General features: G+C 21.2%; 1 protein-coding gene across 50 annotated transcripts in view; it reads right to left on the bottom strand.

Annotated features, from left to right (window-relative positions):
* The window catches only part of LOC129612666 (sodium channel protein para), a 156,579-nt gene that overhangs the window by 66,385 nt on the left and 66,904 nt on the right, over nt 1-23,290 (bottom strand). For all 50 annotated transcript variants that reach the window (XM_055526377.1, XM_055526376.1, XM_055526384.1 and 47 more), the window contains 3 exons: nt 21,810-21,965; nt 15,441-15,646; nt 10,166-10,294 (listed from right to left, as the gene is read on the bottom strand). In XM_055526377.1, the coding sequence (XP_055382352.1) occupies nt 10,166-10,294; nt 15,441-15,646; nt 21,810-21,965 (491 nt within the window). The remainder of the gene's footprint in view (nt 1-10,165; nt 10,295-15,440; nt 15,647-21,809; nt 21,966-23,290) is intronic.

The following is a 23,290-nucleotide window of genomic DNA, read 5'->3' as shown; positions in this document are numbered from 1 at the left end:
TATGTATAATTTATATTGAAAATATTTTATCATAAAAATAAAATTTATTAATTAAATACATAATATTTTTAGATACCAAATATATTTTCAACAATGTGAATTGCTTGAAGCATTGATAGTTTTACAAAATTCCTAAAAATTTGAATTTATTTAATTTTTTTTCCCAATTCTGATTCTCAGTTCGAAAATATTTAAGAATTTTTGTCAAAAATGACATAATTTGACAAACAAAATTAAAATAATAAATAGTTCACTTTTTAATATTACTTGATCTTAAAATTTTAAAAATTTTTTAAAGTCTCATTAAGGTACAGACGTGTAGTTTAGTTTTGTGTACACATTATTATAAAATAATTGAAATACACAAATGTTAGATATTTAGTTCCTTGTTAATTATTAATTCATTTATAGATAATTAATATATAAATATTTAAGTGCATAAAAGCGAATATACACTAACCATTAAGAAAAAAAGCCGCAAGACATTTTTTTCAATAACTTTAATTTTATGGTAGTAAATAAGTAAAAGATTATAAAACGTAAGAAATCCCCCTTCATCTCCCCCTTTCCTCTATTTCTCATCATTTCTCTGTCCCTCCATCTCTCCATCATTCTCTCTCTTTTCCGTCTCCCGATTTCTCTCTTTCTCTCCTATTGCATGTAAGTTATATTCTAAAAATGAATTTTAACGGCAACTATCAGATCTTATCTTATTGAATTCTTATTATCATACAATAGTGTTAAAATATTGCACTAACATCGCGAACTGATCTGTATATAAAATTTGGAGAAGTTTGGACATTTAGAAGTAACCGAAAATTGAATTACAAAATTTGACCGCAATAATCCCTGCTCCGTTTAAGAAAAAAAAAACTTGTACTTTTTGGCATGATTGCGAATTATTTTGAATATATAGGTCTGTAATTTTACTTATGTGTATATATATATTTTACATATATATATTATACAACCACTTACAGAAACCATAACTTTTTTGAGGTGGATTTCCTCGTTCTTGTCAGTAAGTTTATGTAATTGAATATTTTATAAGTGAATGTTGTGAAATTGATATTTTCAAGACCTTGATCAATTATTAAAATTTTTGTTCGAACATAAATGCAACCAAATATATTAAATATAAGAAAGGGATGAGATTTACTTGAGTAAAAGTAATAATTTAATAAAACAATACAAATTGTATGTCAAAATAAGTACAAATAATGAAGAGACTTCATTATCCTAGATAACACGCGTTAAAATAATATATGTTTTGTCCTTAAATTTATTGATTTTCTTTTAAATTTCTTTTTGCATTTTCATTTATCTTATATTTTATCATTTTTACTTTGCGGCTTTTCGTTTTTATTATATTTTATGTTTCTATTTGTACTAAGTTGCTCCATATATCAATATTTCTTTAATAAACAAACATAAAAATGACATTCAAATAATAATCCGAAATAAATATACTCAATATATGTATTTGTATGTCAAAAGTAATATACATAAATATTTAAAATAATCCTTATTATACACACATGTACCACTAATGCATTTATTTATATATGTATGCATAAATATAGAAATTTTATTCATAGAATATTTATTTTTGATTGTATTTCTTATATAAAAATTACTTAAGGTGGCAAATTTTATACAAATTTATAATTTTATGCATATATGAATGTGTATATTAAATATATACATATATGTTCATATGTGTGTGAATACGTAAATAAATGTATTATGGTAGGGACATCGTTTTGAAAGATTTAGTCTTGTTTGTTAACTTAAAAAAAAAAATAACAAAATTTTAAAATTAATTTATTTAAATTTTTAACAATACGACTGACATTATGCAGGAAAATTTTGTTGATTCTAAATGAAATTTTGCAAAAATTTTAATTAAGAAAGAACGTAAAAATGTTTTCTAAAAAAAAAAATAAACTAGGATCAATGAATCTACAATTCATAAGTATGTATATACGAATAACAAAATTACTACATGATATCAACTACTCGTACTATAAAATATTTCTTTCGACAGTTCTCTCTTTTCTGTAAGAGAAATTTAATTTCAAAAATGAAAATTTATAAATTCTCTATGTAACAATATTTACTTTAGGCTTTTTAAAAAATATTTTTTTTATTGCTATATAAAACCTCTATATATATAATATATCATGCTATATATACTCAGCAATAATATTATTTTAAATTGTTAAAAAAAAATTTGAATTGCCATTAAATTATCACATATCTAAGTTATTAAAAAAAAAAAACAAAAATGAACAGGTTCTTAAAATTGATGAATCATAATTTCATTTCAAATTATTTACAATTAGAATTTAAAAATGGAAATTAATTTTAAAAGAATATTGAAAAACGTTTTCTATATATATTAGAAAATATTTAGAAGTGGTGTAAGGAGCAAAAATGAAGGAAAAAACCACTGTATATCTAATCTTCGTTTACAAATTGTCTATCTGGGCAATATTACTTAAAAAAAAAAACAGTAACAAAACGCAAATAAGAATAATAAAGGATAATGGCAACAAAATGTAGGTATATATTTTTACTTGCCTGCTACCTATAAGGACATTCATATGTATATAAAAAGTATACAAAAAAAAAATTCTTTCTTATTTTACAACTTATTAATTATTTCTGTTTTTATATTTTTTCCTTTCGTTTTATTTTCCTGACTTTCGTTTTTGTTTTTCATTTCTGTTTTATTTTTTTTTTTTTGAATTTAATACCTTAAGTTATAGATTTCTATACATACATACCATATACAATATATACCTAACCACTTTCAACCTACACACACTATATATTATGAAAAGAAAAATAATAAAGATCCTTGTATCTTAAAAAAATTTTCAAAGAGACATTTTTTTTACATAGTAGGTACTTTGATACTTGAATTTTTAATCCTGACCTGCATTCAAGTGACATTGAGTTTTATTTCTCTTTTCATTTTATATTTGCTTTTTCGTTTTTTTTTTTTTGTTCTGCTTGCTGTTCATTGAAAAATTAAAATAGTCTTAGTTTAAAAAAGGACGAAAAAAAGAAACAAAAATGTTATTACAACAAATTTAGTATTATTGTTTTTTTTTTCTTCTCTCTAATATGACATTGTCCTTGCTTTTCGATCTTAAAGATGTAAAAATTATAACCTATATTACCTTAGCATATTTGAAAAAAAAAAACAAACAGAAAAAGAAAAATCTAGGTGAAGATATTCTTCAGTCTTTCGTCTTGTCACAGTCATGTAATTTAGTGTATGGTCAAGTTCATTTCTCATCTTGAGAAATAACAAAAAAAAAGTAAAATAAATTAATAACAAGAAGACAAGATTTGTTAATGAAATAACAAAATTTTTATCCTTAATTTGTTTTTTAAAGGACTCTAAATTTCAATTTCAAAAAGAAAAAAAAAGTGAAAAATAATAGGTTTTTTATGATTTTTATTTTTGATAATTAAACTTATGATAATTTATTTGGTTTTTTTTTTATATTTACTTTTATATGACAACTACTAATTGTGCAGCCTAATAGTGTATCTCGGTTTTTCATCTCACATTTTATTCACTTTCAAATCAGGATTTTCCGTTTTTCTAATGGACATTTAATTTTTTCAATAAGATTACCCATTTTTTCAATTGGATTTTTCTATTTTTTCTTAAATTATCGACTGAACGTCTCACAAAGTAAATAAATTTTGTTTACATTTTAGAAAAAAACGAAATACGCAATACGGAATAATTCTTCTCTCATATATTTGTATAATGTAATAGGTTCTCACTTTCTTCTCAGTTAGCGAATAAAATAGCGAGATACACGATCAGTCTCTTAATTCTAATATAATATTTTCTCTCATATAAATTAGAATTCTCATTTCTTAATTAGAGACCTAATAATATTACATGTCATATCTCCAATAATATTAAATTCTCATTTTTTTAAATAGCATTTCTCGACTTTTTTTCTTAATATATTTTCTGAACCAGTTTATTTTGTAGACTTGTCACTTAATAATTTAAATTATAGTATTGTCACACAACGTAGCTTCTACCTTTGTAGAATGTAGAACAATATTTTCCTCACTTTCATCTATATCGTTGACTAAAACGCTTTAACACTTAAACAATTTGAAAAAAGTGGTTCGCATATTTTTTAACTCGTTTTTTTTCTTATTTGAGAAACTCATCGTCGTATTATATAATGTTAGATCCTGCACGAGACCTTAAAAAATTTTATTATTGTATTTACTCATAAATTCAAGCCCTTTTAAAGGACAACAAAACTCTGTATACCATGTAGGAAAAAAAAACCTGTATTCTAATATCATGTACCTAAAGTTATGCAATTATAAACTCGATTATTAAATAAAAAGAGAAAAAAGCAAAAATTCTTATTCAATACAAATTTATAAATTATTTATATAAAATATACAAATATGTATATATTTTAATTTGAATACAAATATATATATATTTGCATAATTATGTCTTATTTTGAATTTTAAACTATTCAAAGTAAACGATATACAATAAAATAGAGCAAATAATATGTGTAAGAGGTTTATTTACAATAATTTGAGTTTATTGAGAATACAGTAAATATCCGTATATATACGAAAATAATTTTGTAATTTTTAGTATATAAAATATATATAATTGTTTATTTCAAAATAAGCAATTATATATATTTCAATAGGGGTGCTATATAGCAATAATTTTCTCATTTCGACTTTTCAACGGAAATGCATTTCTTTATCATAAGAAAATGCAAATAAATAATTTTTAAATAGTGGCAGTCAGTCTGTAAACTTTTGTAATAATTTGATTTCTGCGTTTTACTTTTTGTTTGGGTAACTATATCGAGTTTCAGGAATCGGAACTTTATTACGAACCGATTACCAACAACTGACCTTTTACTGGTGCGGCAACCAATTTTACAATTTCGATAACATTTGAAGAAATTCTAAATTAGTTTTCTGGAAATTTAATATTTCACCTTTGATTGTTAAAGTTATGAACTACTCCATATTTTTTTTTTTTTTTGGGAACATAAGTAGTCTTTTATTAGGGTATGACTCTACATTTTGCTCCATATCAAATAAACTAATTAACATATATTTTTGAAAATATGCATCTGAGTTCTGTTTATAAATGAAACTATTTAAAACGAGAATACATAGAGTTGACCGCAACAACACTATGATATCCTCACGAATAGCGTTACAAAAGGATAGTATTCAATTTATAATACGCTCATTGCATACACATTCATTCTTACAGGTGTCTTTTGTTTGTCGGTCACACTTTTGATAACATTTTTAAATGGCTCTTACATGAAAACAGCTTAACGTAGAAAGCTGAGTCCTGGACCTTTAGATACACTCATTGTGTGACTTTTTTGAGTAATTTTTGAGTGCTTTTTTAAGAGATTTTTTTAAGTGACTTTTTGAGTGACTTTTTTGAGTGATTTTCTTGACAATGATATTTTGGTAATTTTCTTATGGTAGGAAGCCGCGGTTTTTGTTTTTTTTTAGCTGAAGTTTTTTCAAACAGATTTTTTAAGTGATTTTTTTGAGCGATTTTTTTGAGTGATTGATTTTTTACTAATTGTTCTAATAATAATTTTGATTTCTTGAACACTTCTGTAAATAAAAAATTTTCTTTTGATACTTCAAAGGGCTTTTTAAAAAAGTAATCCCGGTATTATTATAATATATAATATTCTTCTAGAATATACTTAAAAAATCTATTTTAATGAAAAAAAACTCAAAAAAAAGTAAGTGGAACAATTTCATTTCAAATTTAATTTAAAAAAATATTATTTTTCTTTGAAAATCAGTATATCATAGTGTTATTAAACTGTTATACTAATTTATTATTTAATATATTCACAAATCATAAAAAAACCTTATCATATATTTTCTTTTCATATAAAATTGATTTTATTTACATAATATTGGAATAGCATCCTAAAATTTTTCTATTGATTATACTTAAAACTTTAAAAAAGAATGAAAAACTAATTATGTTATATATTGCAACTAGTTTTCCTTTCTTTTTCTAAAATAATGTACAAATAATTTAAAAGCATTTTTTATATATTTATATATATATATGTATAAATATAAAAAGAGACAAGAACAAAAAAAAAATTAATAAGGTTTTTGAAAACGTGTAAAATATTAAAGTCTAGTTCGAGTACTGTTTATTTCAAATAGTTTAATTTAAAAAATTTTTCAATGAAAATGAATATTTATATTTTATATTTTTGTATTTTTTTTTATTTTTTAATAATCATTATAAATGTAATGTGTAAGTATGTATATGTATACGGTAAATATAATAAAGGAAGAATAAGAAAAAATCTGAGCGCAATTTCTTGACACTAAGAATGAACATTCCTTTTCATAAAGTACATACTTACAATAAGCCATCATAATCATGATAGAAAATAAGGACACTTAAGTTTTAAGAATCCTTTTAAAGAAAAAGAAAAAAAAAATTTTTTTTTTTCAATTTTTTTTTTTAGTTTTTAATTTTTTTTTTTTATTTTTATCTTTAGTATAAGACACAGTTGAGTGTCTTACCGTATACATATGTTAGTATGTATACAATAAATATGTACAATATGAAATAAATTATAGGTTCGTGATGTAGAGGCAAACATATAATGTAGATATATGAATATATTCAGAAGATTTATAAATATTATATTTCATATTATTTACATAATAATTTCATGAAATAGATACTGAAAACAGAATTAAATTAAAGAGTTTAATAAGGATACTGATTTAATTTATGTATAAATATATATGTATGTGATATTATGTGTGTAATATGCCATTATTTGTTTCAGTGTTGCAGAATTTTTTTTTATAATTAACATAATCACTTGTAAAGAAAAGTAAAAGAAAAAGAGAAATACGTAAATATGGAAATTTTTATATTTTATATAGGGAGAAATTTTTTTAGAGCATGAATATTCTCAGTGTTTCTTTTTTGTTTCAAATAAACTCAATGTTTTTATATAAATAATAAAATAGATTTGATGTGCATAAATGTTTGTGTTAATTTCAAAGTAAAATAACTAAAATAAATTAATATGCAATTCTGAATTAAAAATTAAAATAGAAACTTATAGGAATGAAATTCTTATACATTAACGTATGTAATCAAAATATACGTTACATAATATTATGTAATTTATTGTATAAATATAGTAAATGCTCTCTTTATTATTATCATTATTATTATTAAGAAATGAATACAGAAAAAGAGATTTCAAGTAAAATGAGCATTCGTATTTTCTTTTTGTACAGGAATTTATTGCAAGAATGAACTTGTGTACAAAAAGTACATTTTCTAAACTTTTTATTTTAGCATTGGAATACGAAAAAGAACAAATATTGCGTTCGAAAAAAGTTCGAAACTATTAACATATAGCAATATAGTTTTTATGTTTTATGCTGTTTCGTAATACAATATATTTAATTATATTGTATGCATAATAAAATAACATTATTAAAAAAATAAAAAAATCTGATGTGTTCTGCACATAATCGAGAAAATGCTCTTTTAACACTTCTTTGCAGTTTTAAGGTTGTAAAGCTTTTGGTCAATATACCTAGAAAATGTGAATTTTGCTCTTAGTAGATTTAACTTTTTGCTATTCCAATTATGGTATTCAATCATACCATAATTCAAATATTAAATTTCAAAAAAAAATTCCATCAATTAGTTCAGTAGATATGCCAAAAAGAGTGAAATCGGATTTCCGAGCCCTAATATTTCCAAAAAATTTTTGGGATTTTCAATGAACTTAATTGATTATTTCTTTTCATATGCTCTTATATGTAAAATCCAGTTCCCGAGACCTGACATATCCTAAAAGTTGAACAATCATTTTTATTGTATATGCAATTGAATTGGTATATGTAAACAATTTAGTTTCTTGAGGTGGAGCAATTTATTGGATTCGAAATATTAACTAATTGAGAGAGAAAAAATATTATGGGTTACAACATATTAGTTATTTGAACTCTGCTTTAACTAATAATTCCAAAAATTTTAAAATTCTGAATAGATTAAATATTAAATATTTTTATAGATTATAAAATAGGAAAAAGACTTTAATAATAACGAAAAATATCATGCCAATTTAGAAAATAATTTATCTTTATAATAATGGAATATGAAACAGAAATTTTCGAGTTTTTATAAAATCGAAATTTTCAACAATTTTTTTTTTTTTGTTAACAATGAATCTTGTATTCAAATATTCATTTCTAAACTGATGAGTGCATATTCATAATTTCTTTGTTATCTAAAAAAAATTTTAAAATTTGGATTTTATTATTTTCATTTTGTCATTTTTGGTTTTTTGCTTTTATTTATTTGTTTTTTATATTTTTTAATTTTAAAACACCTACACAAAAAATTTTTTACTTAATGAAACACTGAAATAAATAATAAGTAAACAATAACAATTCTATTCTTTCATTATACATTTTACGTTTTAATATTATATGTATCCTTGTAAGTTAAAAAGTAATTCCATAGTATTAGTTTATACTTATAATAATACATAATATATGTATGTATATAATATATATATATTTTTATTTAAATTCACATATGCATAAATATTTATTATATTCTTTGTTTATGTCAAAGATTCTGAAAGAGTTCTAATGACATCAGTCGTTTTTTTCTCAAAATTATTGATTTTATTATTCATATACAAACATACGTTCATGTATATACATATACTTTATTAATGTATATGATGAAATTATGATGATATTTTCATATAAAAAGGATATTTGTTCATTTCGTTTTTTTATCAAGTATGTACATACACTAAGAAGTTGTGTATATACATATAAACAAATACATTATCTAATGATGAAAATTTGTAATATGTTATATACATTCATATGTAAATATTTTATATGAGTGCATTTATAATATTTTAGAATAATATCCAAATCATGTTATATTTAAGTGTCACGTTTTAACCGCACATTTAGTTTCCCTATTTTATTTGTATATTATTATAATAATTTTCCTTGTCTTCTAATTTATTTTAATATTAAAACAATATTTTTTAATTTATAAATATAATATTTTTGATTTAATTTATAATTATTGATTTCCTATAATTATGTAATTAACTATTCCAAAGATATAAAGCGAAAAGAATATATCAATATTAAATTATGATAAATAAATGCAAATACAATTTTGTATAAAATATAGAAATTTTCATAAATTAAATATAATTATAATAAAAATAAAATATAATAATAACCATTATAACAATAATAAAAACAAATCTAATTTGAATAATATAACAAAATGGAACCTAATATTGAAAAAATATTTGACCATGCATTGAGTATTTCTCACATATTAGTACGTTCTCGTTAATTAATAAGGTTTCTAAAAACATAAAAAATAGAATTTTAAGGATACCTCATACAAATCATTTTACCTCTTATAACCGATGGTGACACAAAGAACTTTTGCTTTAGTATTTTTTGGTGCTTTAAAAAGTCAAAAAGAGCCTTGAAAAATATAAGCTTTATAAGAATGTATATTTCACGTTATCAAAACTTTCAAGATAATTTTGGGTCAATATTCGCCTCAAGATGATGACAAAATATTTTTAATTTACCAAAATTATTGAGATTTCAAATTCAATTGATCAAATTGGTATTCTTTCTAGTCTCATAATTATAACAATAAAACTTTTTAAAATTAAACCTTTTATTTTAAAAATTTTCAATTAAATATAAGTATTTGTTAGGGTCGATTTTTCTTGTCATCTTGATAATAATAATTTGACTCAAAACAATTGTAATATTTACAAAAGAATGAGTTTTTATAAAAATGAGAAAATTTTTTATTCATTTTTTTTTTTCAGTGTAATCGAACTGAGCATAGGAGAAACTGCATTATGCGCGCATTATAATATAAGATTGCTCTTAATTAACCGTTTTAATATCTTTAGTTCAAACATATACATATTTATTTAATGCATTAATAAAATCATCAAAATATTTCATTAAAAGAATTTTTTTTTTATATTTTATTAAATTAACAAAACAATGAAAAATCAAAGAAAGGCAAACTCACGCTAAAGCTATTACTACGAAGTCCAGCCAATTCCATGCATCTCTAAGATACGTAAACGGGCTTAATATGAAACCTCGTGCCATCACTTTAACAGCTGATTCAAATGTGTAGATTCCGGTGAATATCACCCTAAAAACGAATGAATTTTATAAAATAAGAAATAAAACCGAAAAAATAAAATATTTAAAATAGCAATATAATAAAATGAAAAATTAAACAGAAATAAACTAAAATTGAAAAAACTATATTTTATTATATAAAAAATATATGTAAATATATCAAAAACAAAAAATTAATACAAAAGGAAAAATTTAATAACTTTAAAAAAAAAAATAATAAATTTATTTATTTTTTTTTTTAATAAATAGTTTTGGTATAAAATTTCTTTCATCTTAATAACTGTATTAATATTTATGTAAAATGTACACATGTATATATGTATTTGTACTTTAGAAATTCAAAAAAAAAAATTGTATAACAGTTTTCAAAAGAAAATAATTTTTTGTATATATGTGAATAATTTTTAGTATATTTGTATAATAAAAGTGTGTGTTCAAATATGTTTTGAAAATGAAAATGAAAAATAATATTAAAAATAATAAAAGAAAAAACTATAAAATTTTACATTAAATTAAAAGAAATTTCAAAAAATAAAAAAGAATTTTTTTTTTTTTAACTTATACAAATTATGGATGTCGACTTTTTCCTTCATTCATTCTTCATCTTTTTTAAAGCGAACATAAAAATTTTTTTTTTTGTTATTTTTCTTTTCTTTTTTTATGTTCAATCTATTTTAAATAATGTATAAGGTATGTATGTTACACCTGTAGTAGTAGTTAAATTTTTTTTTTTGCAAAATTTTAAGTTTTCTTTCTATTTTTTTGATTATTTACTTTTCTTTTGGTTTCTTCTTTCATAAAAAGGGTTTTTTTTTTAGTAACAATGGCACTTACGATTTTACAATACAAAATATATAATATATATAATAAAATAATTTTTTATATGTATATATATATATACATATATATATATGTATATATATTTATTAATAAAAATATTATACAATATATATATATAATATTATGATTTGTGTATTAATAGATAACAGAATTAAAAATATATATCTCACTTACGATATGCTTCTTTTACAATAGTGACTTCTTACGATAATCAAATTTACGATATTCTGTAATATGATGAGACGATTTGATATGTATTTCTATTATAATAATTTTAAAATATAAACTGAATAATTTACATTAAATTTTTTTTTTTTTGTGTTAATTTAAATATCTAAGGGAATAAAATATACAATGGTGAAACTGATTATAACAAATATGTATGTGCATATTGCATGTATGTATAAGTTGAATTTTTGTCAATTAGCAAAAAAATTTGAAAATTTAAAGTTTGAAGTTTTGTTTTTGAAACTTTTATTTTAAGTAAGTCGGAGAGAAAATTAATATTTGTAATTTAATGTAAATAACTATTTGTGTTCTAGAAAGTCTCGTGTTTAATATATTTATATAACAATAACTTTGTAATAAGTATATATTTAAAAATACAATAATTTGTAAGTATTTAATTTTAGTTAAAAGAAAATTTGAAATTTTATTGTAAATATTTAATATTTAATCACCATTATGGCTTCATTGAATATAATCTATTATTATGAATATAAATCTTTAAAAATACATATTGGTTTAATAAATGTTATTAACATATTTGCCAGCTCTTTGATGTTACTATCTAAATTAAATATTTACTAAGTTAAAAATTAAATAAGTTTTCGACCATGTTACATAGGCGATGCGTGAATGTAGGCAGTAACAATAATGGTCGAAAATATGTTTTAAAAGGAAAATTCCTTTGAATTGAAACGAATATTAGGCATTTACTCTTGAAAATTTCGTGAAATTATAATTTGTATATTTTTATATGTCTTTATAATTATTTCTCTGATTTTGTTATAAACAGTTGCCTTTGTAAATTTCTATAATGAAATTTCGAATATTTATACAAATTAATATTAAACAAGAATACTTATCTGCACCAAAAAAAAAAAAATCATAACCAATCTATAGATTGTAATATTCTTTTCCAATTAAATATAATGTATAAAAAGTCAATTCGATTATTTTCGTTTCGATTATTATATTCAATTATTATCAATAAATTGGAATAATTAAAATAAATTTTCAATTTATGAAAGTTGAGTTTTTTGTTTTTTTTGGCGTAGACAAGTATTATTTATTTTTCTATAGAAAATAGGAAAAAATTACAATTAAATTTTTCAATCTATTTATATATAATTTTTAATATACATGTTCGTAAATTATGATATAATTAATTTAAATTGAATATTTGATGATTTTATTTTTGTTAATTAATTATCAATATAATTTTGTTGCTAAAAAACTAGAACTATACTTGTATAAATTTTCCATTTTTTTTTAATATACTACTGTTACTATAGAAAAATATATAGAAAACTATTAAATAATTTTATATTTAATGTACATAATGTCCTAAAATGTTATAATGGCCTGGCTAAAAAATTTGTGAAATTTAATAATTTTTGTGCCCAAAACTTCTCAAGGCAAAATTAATATTTGAAAAAATTTGATGGACTCTCGGAATTTTAAATGATATTTCAACTTAACTCTTTCAAATTTAAGTACTTAATTTATAAATTGGTTAAAATATTTGTTAAAGTTAATCAAATTTTCGAATGTGTTTGTCCAAAAATGTACAATTTCCACATTTTTCTCATGTTAATCTAATTACAGTAGAATTATTCAAAATAAGCAAAAATTTTACAAGGTTAATATAGATCTGAATATTGCAAATTCAAAAATTATAATACTTCCATCTGAGTTTTTACATTACTAGCGCTGGTTTGATTATTTTATTTATTTTTTAAAAATAAAGATACACTGCAATTTTTTTATTTCTTCATGAACAAAAATTTGGAAAATGGTGAACGAAACTGTTGAAATAAAAATTTATGGCATTAAATTTTTGATAAAAAACTACTGTAATCAGGTTGTTTCGAAGAGAAGTTTTCAATTACGACGGAAGATATTTTATTATTTACCATTTCGATTGCTTTAGTTTTAGGACATCTATAAATATATGTAACTTTTTTTTCTGAATATTTAAAAATATGATCCTATGAATATGACAAAAAATTGTATAACGGTCTACAATTTAATCTAAAATAAAAGTAAAATTTAAATACTTACATATATATAAAAATTTGTTTATAATTTTATAAAATTTAAATATACGTGATGATTATTATTAACTAATTTTTTTTACTAAATCAACTAATATGTAAAACTGAATATAACATTTTTTTTTAATGTTTGTTGCGTTTATAAATCGTATAATTTTTTTTAAACTACCATAATAAAATTACATAATATATATATATATATATATATTTATGTTTTAATTATAATTCAAAAAACTATATTTTAAATATTATTATTTTATAATTTTTTATAATGTGTTTTGCTATTAATATAACAATATTTTTCTATAAATCTATAAATTTATACTTTTAAAAGAAAAATATCTACCACTTTAAAATATTTAAAATTAAAAATAAAAGAAATTTATAATTACATTTAAAAGAAATAAAAAAGATGAATATGAAAAGGTTTCCTGACAAACCTGTTTAATTAACTTATTAACTTTAGATTTTATTATCAATGTTATATTGTATTTTATTTATTCTATGAAATTAGCAGTTAGACTGTTATCATGATTTTTAGAATTTGGCTTTTCGATTATTTGTTTATAAACCTTACAATTAACTCCCTTATTTTGGCATCAAAACAAATCTTCACTCTCTTATTATCAAGAATTTTAGTATAATAATTTCATTCAAAAGTTTTATTTCTCAAATTATTTTTGATTGGCAATATTTTATCAACAAAAAATTTGTTATTTCGGAAATTGAAATAGAAAAAACGAAATTGCAATATAAAATTAATTTGTATACATGTGAATTTCATTCTCATATATTTGGCAATTTCATTTCTTTCCTGGAACAATCATGAATATATTGCTATAAATGCAGAAAGAAATCGATTATTTCAAAATATATTTACAAATTAATACGGGTATTTGTAAATTATTCAATTATTCTGTTGAAAAAATTAAACTGAGAATATATTTTTTTTTCTTCTAAATCTATAAAATTCTTAGTTCATCGAAAAATTATGAGTTTTTTTTAAAAAGCTATTGAAAGCATATATATATATATATCAAAGCCATAGGGAGAGATGTAATTTTTTTTAATACATAGTGAGAAACTTATCTGACATATACGACAAAATACAGTAAATTAAATTAATTGGCTCAACTCAAAAATATTCTTTTATTTATTCGTAATTTAAACGTATTTAATCAATTCTTTGTTGAAGTACATTAATATAACATTATTCCTAATAATTTAGAATCCTATTTCCTATATGACTTTGTCATTATATATGAAATTTTAAATTTTATTAAAAATTTTAATTATACATTAAGTGAATAATCATTATTATTTTATGCTAAATTATATTTAATCCAAACAATATTTCTTAACTATAACAATAATAAATTTAATAGAAATTATGAAAATCAAAAAATTTTGAATTACATTGTAGAAGTTAACAAAACAAAAAAAAAAAAAAGAAATTATTAAATAAATTCACGAAAATTGTTTTACAAATTCTTATAAAAAAAATTTTAATATAATTTTACATTTCATCATTACATACATACATACATATATAATATAAGTGTCATAAATTTTTAAAATTATTATATTTTTTTTGTAAATTCGAATAAGAATATTATTTTAATTCTATAATATATAATATTATTATATAAAAAAAAAATTTAAATTCTACTTCAGGTTATATAATTTATATAATGTATATAATTATATTTAAATATCTACTATATATATAATATAAAATTAAAAACAAAAAAAATATCACAAATAAAAATAAATTTTAAAACATGATAAAACAAAAAGAAAAATCAAAAAAAAAATATACATCTATTTAATAAAATTATAATATAAATAAATAATTTTGTATATACGAGTATATTTGTATATAGATAATATTGAAAATCTAAAATCTATAAAAATTATAAAATATAAAAAACTAATACAATATTATAATTATAGCTAATTTTATCCTTGCTTATTTATTTATTTATTATATAATTTATTTAAATTAATAAAAAAAATTTAATTAATTTTTACACTTACTCTGTAGATTCCACTGTTGGTGTGGTAGGCATTATCATCAATATACAATTAGTGAGAATAGTTGTTATTATAAAAAGTGAAAATAGTGGATGTACTAAAATATAAATAGCTACTCGGCGAATTGGATTGAATGGATCGAGCAGCCACATTGCTTTTGTTGCGGAAAAACGAAAAATATCTTTGCCTTTACTTATTACTACAAACGTCTGAAAAAATAAGTAAAATGAAAAAAAAAATGTATTTATGTAAGCAATATAACAAAAATTATTAAAATTTAAAAACAATATTTAATATTTTAAAATTTAATATTGAAATTTGTTTCTGCAAATTATATTCATGCTGACATAAGGATTTTTGTTGTAACTGGATATTTGCTATATTTGTAAAAATATAACGAATTTCCAGTTACTTTTAAATTTTCCTACTTAAAAAATAATTCTTTATTTGAAATTTACTGTGACTATAAACCTGCAGTTATACAGAATTCGAGGCATTTTTCCTTATAATTTGTAATTGCTGAATTTTTTGTATTTATGTTTATTGTATTTCAGCAATCTTGAAAATGTAGTGTGAAATTGTAGTATGTTAAAACAAAGTGAGCTGACTTTCTTGAAAATGAAGTTGTAGTATGTTAAAACAAAGTAAGCTGACACCATAAGCTAAATTGTCATTATTTGTATCATATATAGTACTTTACTATATGCTATTAAAGGTTAATTTATTTTACCTAATAATTTGCCACAATGAAAAAATTTATATTTTTCTAATATTTACTCCATTTGCAATATATATGTCTGTACACACTTTATATAATATAAAATCAACTTTGTTTCTCTTATTCCGATTCATATTAGTTTAATGAACTTTGATAAAATCGATTTTGATTGAAATTTCTAAACAAGTTTCAGCAGCATAAAGTTATATGAACAATACAATTTAATTAAATTTTTCTTTCTCATTTAAAAATATTAAAAATTTTGAATCCCAATAAATATGCAATATTTTTTTTTTGTAATATTATGAATTTCAAGGTATTGCTCATTTTATATGAATATCTTTAAGTATACTTATATAAGTACATATATATAAAATAGTATAAATGTATATATTTAATTTGTTATATGCTAAAATTTATATGTTTATATCATTGTGTGCTGTGTATAAGATACAAAAAGAAAAAAAATCTTTAATTTTCAACCTTGTCCTATTTTAAACAATAAAATTACTTATATTCCTTTTAGTTCATATTACATGTTGTAAATTATATACAAATCTCTATACATGCATATTATTATTTGAATATATCAATAATGTTATATTTTTTTATATGTGCATACAGTATATAAAAATAATTATAACAAAAGGGCAATTTTATATCATATTGTTTTTTGGTTTTATAAAAGTAAAGTCTTTTTTCCTTGTTCATTTTCATGTTATGCGACAGATAAACATAGTTGTAAGGTATAAAAATTTTCCAACTACTTAATTGTATATTACTTGCAATTAATCAATAATATTCGACTCTCGTTATACAATTTAAAAAGTAATTGAATTTTACATATTTTCAAAGACAAATATTTGAAAGCTGATTTTCTTAAAATTGAAGAAAAAATTACATTTTAATTTTTATTATACAAAATGAAACGGATACAAAATTAATTTTGAAAACTAGTAAAAATTTGTTAATTATTCAAATGACTATATAATTATTATTTTTTTAAAGAAATGTTAAAAAATTTACAAAAAGAAATAAAGCAATAAAGGAAGTGGGAAATTATAACAGATTTTCGCATTTATGCGGACGAATTATTGTTCAAAATTAGTTGAAATTTGAGTTACATGTACATGTATAAGTTGTTTGAAATTTGATATACGAGTATAAAATGGTTTCACTACAACAGTTATGTGTGTAATATTACACATATGTCGTGAAGTAGGTCTGTTTCTAATAATACATATATTTGGAATTAAAGAAAACTTGTTTACTATAGAAGTTTATTATAGTAGTTACATTTATTCGTTTTTAACACTTTTCGAGAAAAATTAAAAAAAAAATGCTAACTAGTTTCACTTCGTCTGTTCGTGGAAATGCTTTCAAAACTTTTAAGGTGGAAAATTTCATATATAAATAGATTTGTACAAGAAACTTATTTTCAAAATTTGAAAAATTTTTGCCTATCTCCCCCCTTCTAAGAGTTTTAATCCTTCAAAGACCTAGAAATTCCATTTTTTGATTACTTATGTAAAAGAAACTATAAACATTTTTGAGATTTTGCAAAAACCAAAAAATTATTTGCAGCTGGCCTCTTCCACTGCGATACAGCATATTTGAATATTCAAAAAGCCAAATGACTGTCAATATTAACCGTTATCTAAAGCACGCTTTCTTCAAATTGTCGATTTCGTTTTTCTTCTGTACAATAGGTTGTAGGAGTCTGAAATTTTAGCAGCTTTAGATATTAGTAAATAGTTTATTGCTTTAGAACAAAATTTTTTTCAATCTACTCCCTCTGAAGCTATCTCTTCTCGAAATTTGTAAAATTCAAATTTTCAGAACCATATATCTCCGAAACTGTAAGCTTTTCCAAATTTTTATAAATGCAGAAAAAAACCGGTATATTCTATAAATGTAATTATTTTTGTTAACTAATAAAATTAACCCTTAAATTCGAGCCTTATGTTAGAGCCTACTTAAATTTTTTTTCTATTGCATCCCAGAAGTATGCAATTTTTGAAATTTTTTGTGAAATTAGAGTAATTTAAATGGAAATTTCCTACTTTACAAACCACTGGTTTGACTCAACTTTATTATTTCATATTAAAGATAAAATACCCAGCTAAAATTTGTGAAAAAAATATAAAAAATTAATATATAATAAAAACAAAATACTTTATCGCCATAATTTAAAAAAGAAAGAAAGAAAAAAAGCATTAGTCGCTTTTATGTAAGCATATTTTTTTTTCTTTCTATTTCTTATATATTAGAAATCCAAATTGATGACCTTGTTGTTTAATATATTCTAGTTATACACGTATTTATACATATAAATTTAGAATTATTTTTTAAATAGAAAAAAGGCGGAAACATTTTCAGGTCCTTTATAATTTTTTTTCTTTTCAAGAATAATAGCATTTCATTTTATATGCGATGACATCCTTTCGTTATTTATTTAACATAAAAGTGCAAATTTTATATTTTTTTTTCATTTCTTATATGTATATATATGTATGTATGGAGTTGTTTATATGCGATATGAAAATTTCAAGAAATTTCAAGAAATAAATAGAAAACAAAAAAAAAAATTGAAATCAAAAATTTTGTAAATGAACAATTAATACTGAAGTTGTCGACTTAAAATTATGATTTAGCAAATTTGAATGAAGGAATGAATTTTGAGTAGTTTTTAGAAAATTAATTTTAAAAAATAACCTAAAATAACAATTAAATGGTAATTGTTTTTTAAAAAAATTAAATTATAATCATTAAAAAATTTCTTTATGCATTCACAAATTTTGTTTTTTTTTTTCGTTATTGTAAGGTGAAATATTTGAAATCGTGATGGTATACGCAATTATTTTTTGACTATATTTACTAAAACAAAGCATTCCTTCAATATTCATAATTTTTATATAATGTTATTTGACAATTGGACTTGATATAATTATTATAAGTGTAGAAATCCGCATAATTAACTCCTAAAAATATACATTGATGTTAAGTTGCAGTAAGTTGAGATATAATGACATCTTTTTTAAGAAAATATTCAAATAAATGTAGTAAATACATCGAAAGAGAAGTGTACAAGATTTGATTAAATTATAGGAAAAAAAGTAAATTTTTAAAGGATTTCGGTACATATTTTTCAACGGCCCCGTAATATTATGTAATAGGAAAATATTTTTATTATTTCCATTGTTGATGGTAAATTCCAAATTTTCGCTATTCAAATATAGAAAACTTTTATAATAATTATGAAAATAAAATTACATTCATATTGCTTTCATTTTAAAAATAATTTCGTATTTAAAAATAAAATAAAAACGAATTAAAATTAAATTATCCACACATATAAAACAATCATAAATTCGTTCCAAAATTTTACAGACATTTCGCATTATATGTAGCTACTGTTTTTTTTGTCTGTTTTTAAATAAGGAAAAAAAAAGAGATATGCGGTATAAAGGATAGTGTATCGATTGAATTGCAGTGCTTTTGCGTACACCATATTGACGAAAACAGGAAAAAAAAATCAAAAGAAAGTTAAAATAAAACTTAAAACAAAAAAAAAAAAAATTCGATTTCATTTTTGTTTTTTTTGTGTTGTTTCAAATAGCGGTTTTCTATTTTAATAAACAATCACAAAAGAATTTTCTTGTACCTTCTAGTACTTTTTAAAGAAATCGAAAGAACAGAAAATTTGTGAAAAAAATTTTACAAGACACAAGATTTTTTCCTTTTTTTTGTTTTTTTATAGAAAAAACTTCACAACAAATTTTAAAACAAATTTTTTCTTTTGTTTTGATAAGTAGTGTTTTGTTTTTGTATCCCAATTTCCATATATGTGTTTTCTCATATGTGAAAAAGAAAAAATTTATGTAGGTATATAAGATGTAAAAATTTAAATTGAAATTTCCCTCGATTACATTTGAGATACATACATATATAAAAATATCTATTAAAATAATTTGTGCAAAAAAATTATCGATTCAAATTTATACTTTTTTATTTTTTAAATTTGTAAATTCAATTAAAAACAATTGTTGATTAATAAAACAAAAATCTATGCTCATATATTTTAATAAAATATTTTTTTCTTTTATTTTCCTATTGGAGGCGCTCGTGAACCTAAAAATACTCTTTTTTTTTTGTTAAAAAATTATAATTTCTAATTCTTTATTTATTGAACAAATGAGTATTTATTTGAATTCATTAATAATTATAATTGAAAATAGTTTTTCCAACAATTTACGCTCTCCGAGCAAAAATTTGAATCCGCACTGCAATTTTAGTATTGTTCACATAAAATATTTAAATATTAATTTTCTATTAAATATTTAAAAATATAATTAATTTTCTAAGATTTCATGCCGGATAGTTTCAACATTCTAAAATTTAATGTATGCTTTAATAAAATTTTATTTTAAAGAAAACACGAATAATATAAGGTAAAAAAATTAAATTTGCATAAAAAAAATTCTCTTAGTACTAAATATAAAGCGATAAAATTGAAATATTTGTAAATATTTAAAATTTGTTCAAAAATTCTTATGCTTTATTTTAATGGAGTCAATGACTATTGCATATTGGAAATATATTTTCATTGAATTTGTATATACAGGGTGATTCTGAAAAAATAAAACAAGGGAAAAATTTGATTTTCCCTAAAGTTTGAATGCTTGATATTCCAAAAGTATATAAAATACAGAATCAAACAACATGTTTATTATAAGCACTTTACTAGGCCTTTCAGAAATTGTTTGTTTGAAGTTCCTATAATTTTCAGAACGGAAGTTATAATCAATAAAACTTGGATAAGTAAAAATTTCGCGAAAATTCGTTAAAATCCCTGGAACTCGGAAACCCTTGAAATTTGACAGACAGTCATGAACAAATGTTTTACCCATTTTCGATCCTCTAACGAATGGTATATGTTGTTGTATACCTTTCAGAATCACCCTGTATATATGTGTATGTCTTTTGGATCAAAGGATAAAATTTTAATGTTCCAGGTTTTTTTCAAAAAATTATTTTGAAATTTCATTTTCGTATACATTTGTAATGTATGCCACTTTACTGTGATGTAGAATTTCACATATAAAGATAAGAATATAAAACACTTTTATTTTAACTTTAAATTTTAAAAATAAATTGATTTAATTTAACGAAAATATTTTTAATGGATTAAATTTTTTTAACGTAAAAACAAATTTCAAAAATGTTTTACTCTTAATAATAATAAATCAGCTCTACATTAAAAAAAAAAAAAACTGATTTTGAAGTTAAGATTTGGATTGAGAGAGAATAAATCATAGTTGATATAATAAACAGAAACACTTTGTGATTATTATACTATCTAAGAAATAGAACTAGGGAAATTTCCTCAGAAGGTTATCGTAAAAAAATATTACTCACATTCTGTTCAAGTCAAAGTGAAAATCACACAAAAAATTGTATACTACAATTTTACTCATAAATTTCATTGATAAATAAAATATATTATATCAATGCAATATACAAAGCGAATTCAAATAGTTAAAAAAAAATTGAGCTTCGTAAATTTCTTTTGTCAGCCATTGCCATTATTAAAAATAATTTTTGTAATGTGATTTCAAATTTTCATATCAAATAAATTTTAATTATATACTTACCAGTATATTCGAATAGAAGGGATCAATATCCTCGAGAGGAGTGGAGGCCAGTTCCGGCGGGAAGCCGCCCTGCAGTCGAACTGGTATGGGTACACCCTGTTCAAGTGCAGGATCCGGTTGTGGACCTTCATCCTCGTCGTCGTCGTCATATCGTATCTGTTTTTTTTATAATAGTTTTTTTTATTTTACGTTATAATTTTATTTGTGTTTTTGATTATTTTCCATAATTGAAGATCATCATCATTTTCATAGACATTTTCATAGCCGATAATTGAAGAGTTTTTCATAGACGTTTTTCACATAAGTGAAATGAAAAATATTAAAAATTTTCGTATATTAGTTAAATAAATAATTAAATATATTGGTTTTTAATTATATTATATAATTTATAAGTAATTTATTAAAATTTTGTAGAGTTCTTTTCAAAAATTTCTAAATATATTTTGTTTCTAATATTTAAAATAAAAACAAAAAATAAATAAAAATAAAATAAATAACAGAAAACTTGCAAAAATTTTAAATCAAAAACTTAAAAATTGTATTGAAGAAAGAAAGAACAAGAAAAGAATATTATATAACAGAAATTGTCAGGACTATAATTAACATGATCTCTATTAATAAGAAAAATATTAACATTATTTCTATTAATTTTATAAAATAAATAAATTTCATCAAATATAAAAACCGATTTTTTGTGACATTTTGCTAGAAATTTTGAATTTAATTTGTTTTTTAATTTTTATATTATCTATGTATCTAAAATTTTTGTTTTAATCATTCTCAAGCTCGTTTCAAAAAATTAAAAAATATATATAATTATTAACCCTAAATTGAAAATAATTGCTATAAGTATATATGTGCGCATATGTTTGCCTTAATGTTATATTTAGTGGAAAATCAAGTTTTTGCTGCAGAATAAACGTTTCTGCATATAAACGAAAAATATTTAACTAACTTTATTGGATTTCCGTAAATATTTCTATTTGAATATTGGAAGCTAACAACTTAATTATTGGATCTCTATGAAATTGATAAATTAACATTAATTGTTGTATTACAAATACAACTTACTAGTTACATTTTTTTTTTTTTCCTTCTTCACTCCTAGAAGGAGCATAGGGCTAGTGCATGATTTTCTCATGCACTAGTTTCATAGCGTCATAGAGTTTAACTAGGTAGGTGACTAGCCTGCCGTAACTAGTTACATTAATTTTGAATATTATTCAATTCGACATTTTTATATGAGTCATAATTAATAATTAAAAGTACAAGCTTTTCATAATACTAGCTTTGCATATCGTAATTGCAACTTTAAGTGAAAATGCTCATATTTTAAAATTTGTAAATATATTTCAACTACTTTATTATAGAATTTTCAATTCAAAAATTGTAAGTAAGATTCTTATATCATAGTATATAAAGGGTTTGTTGTAAAAAAGGTTTGATTTGATAATAACATACATCAATTATTGATTCATTTA

Source organism: Condylostylus longicornis, unplaced genomic scaffold (genome assembly GCF_029603195.1).
Source record: "Condylostylus longicornis isolate FDR11 unplaced genomic scaffold, ASM2960319v2 ptg000075l, whole genome shotgun sequence".
NCBI classification, from domain to species: Eukaryota; Metazoa; Arthropoda; class Insecta; order Diptera; family Dolichopodidae; genus Condylostylus; species Condylostylus longicornis.
The sequence above is the reverse complement of the archived record's forward strand: the minus strand, read 5'-3'. Positions and strand labels throughout refer to the sequence as shown.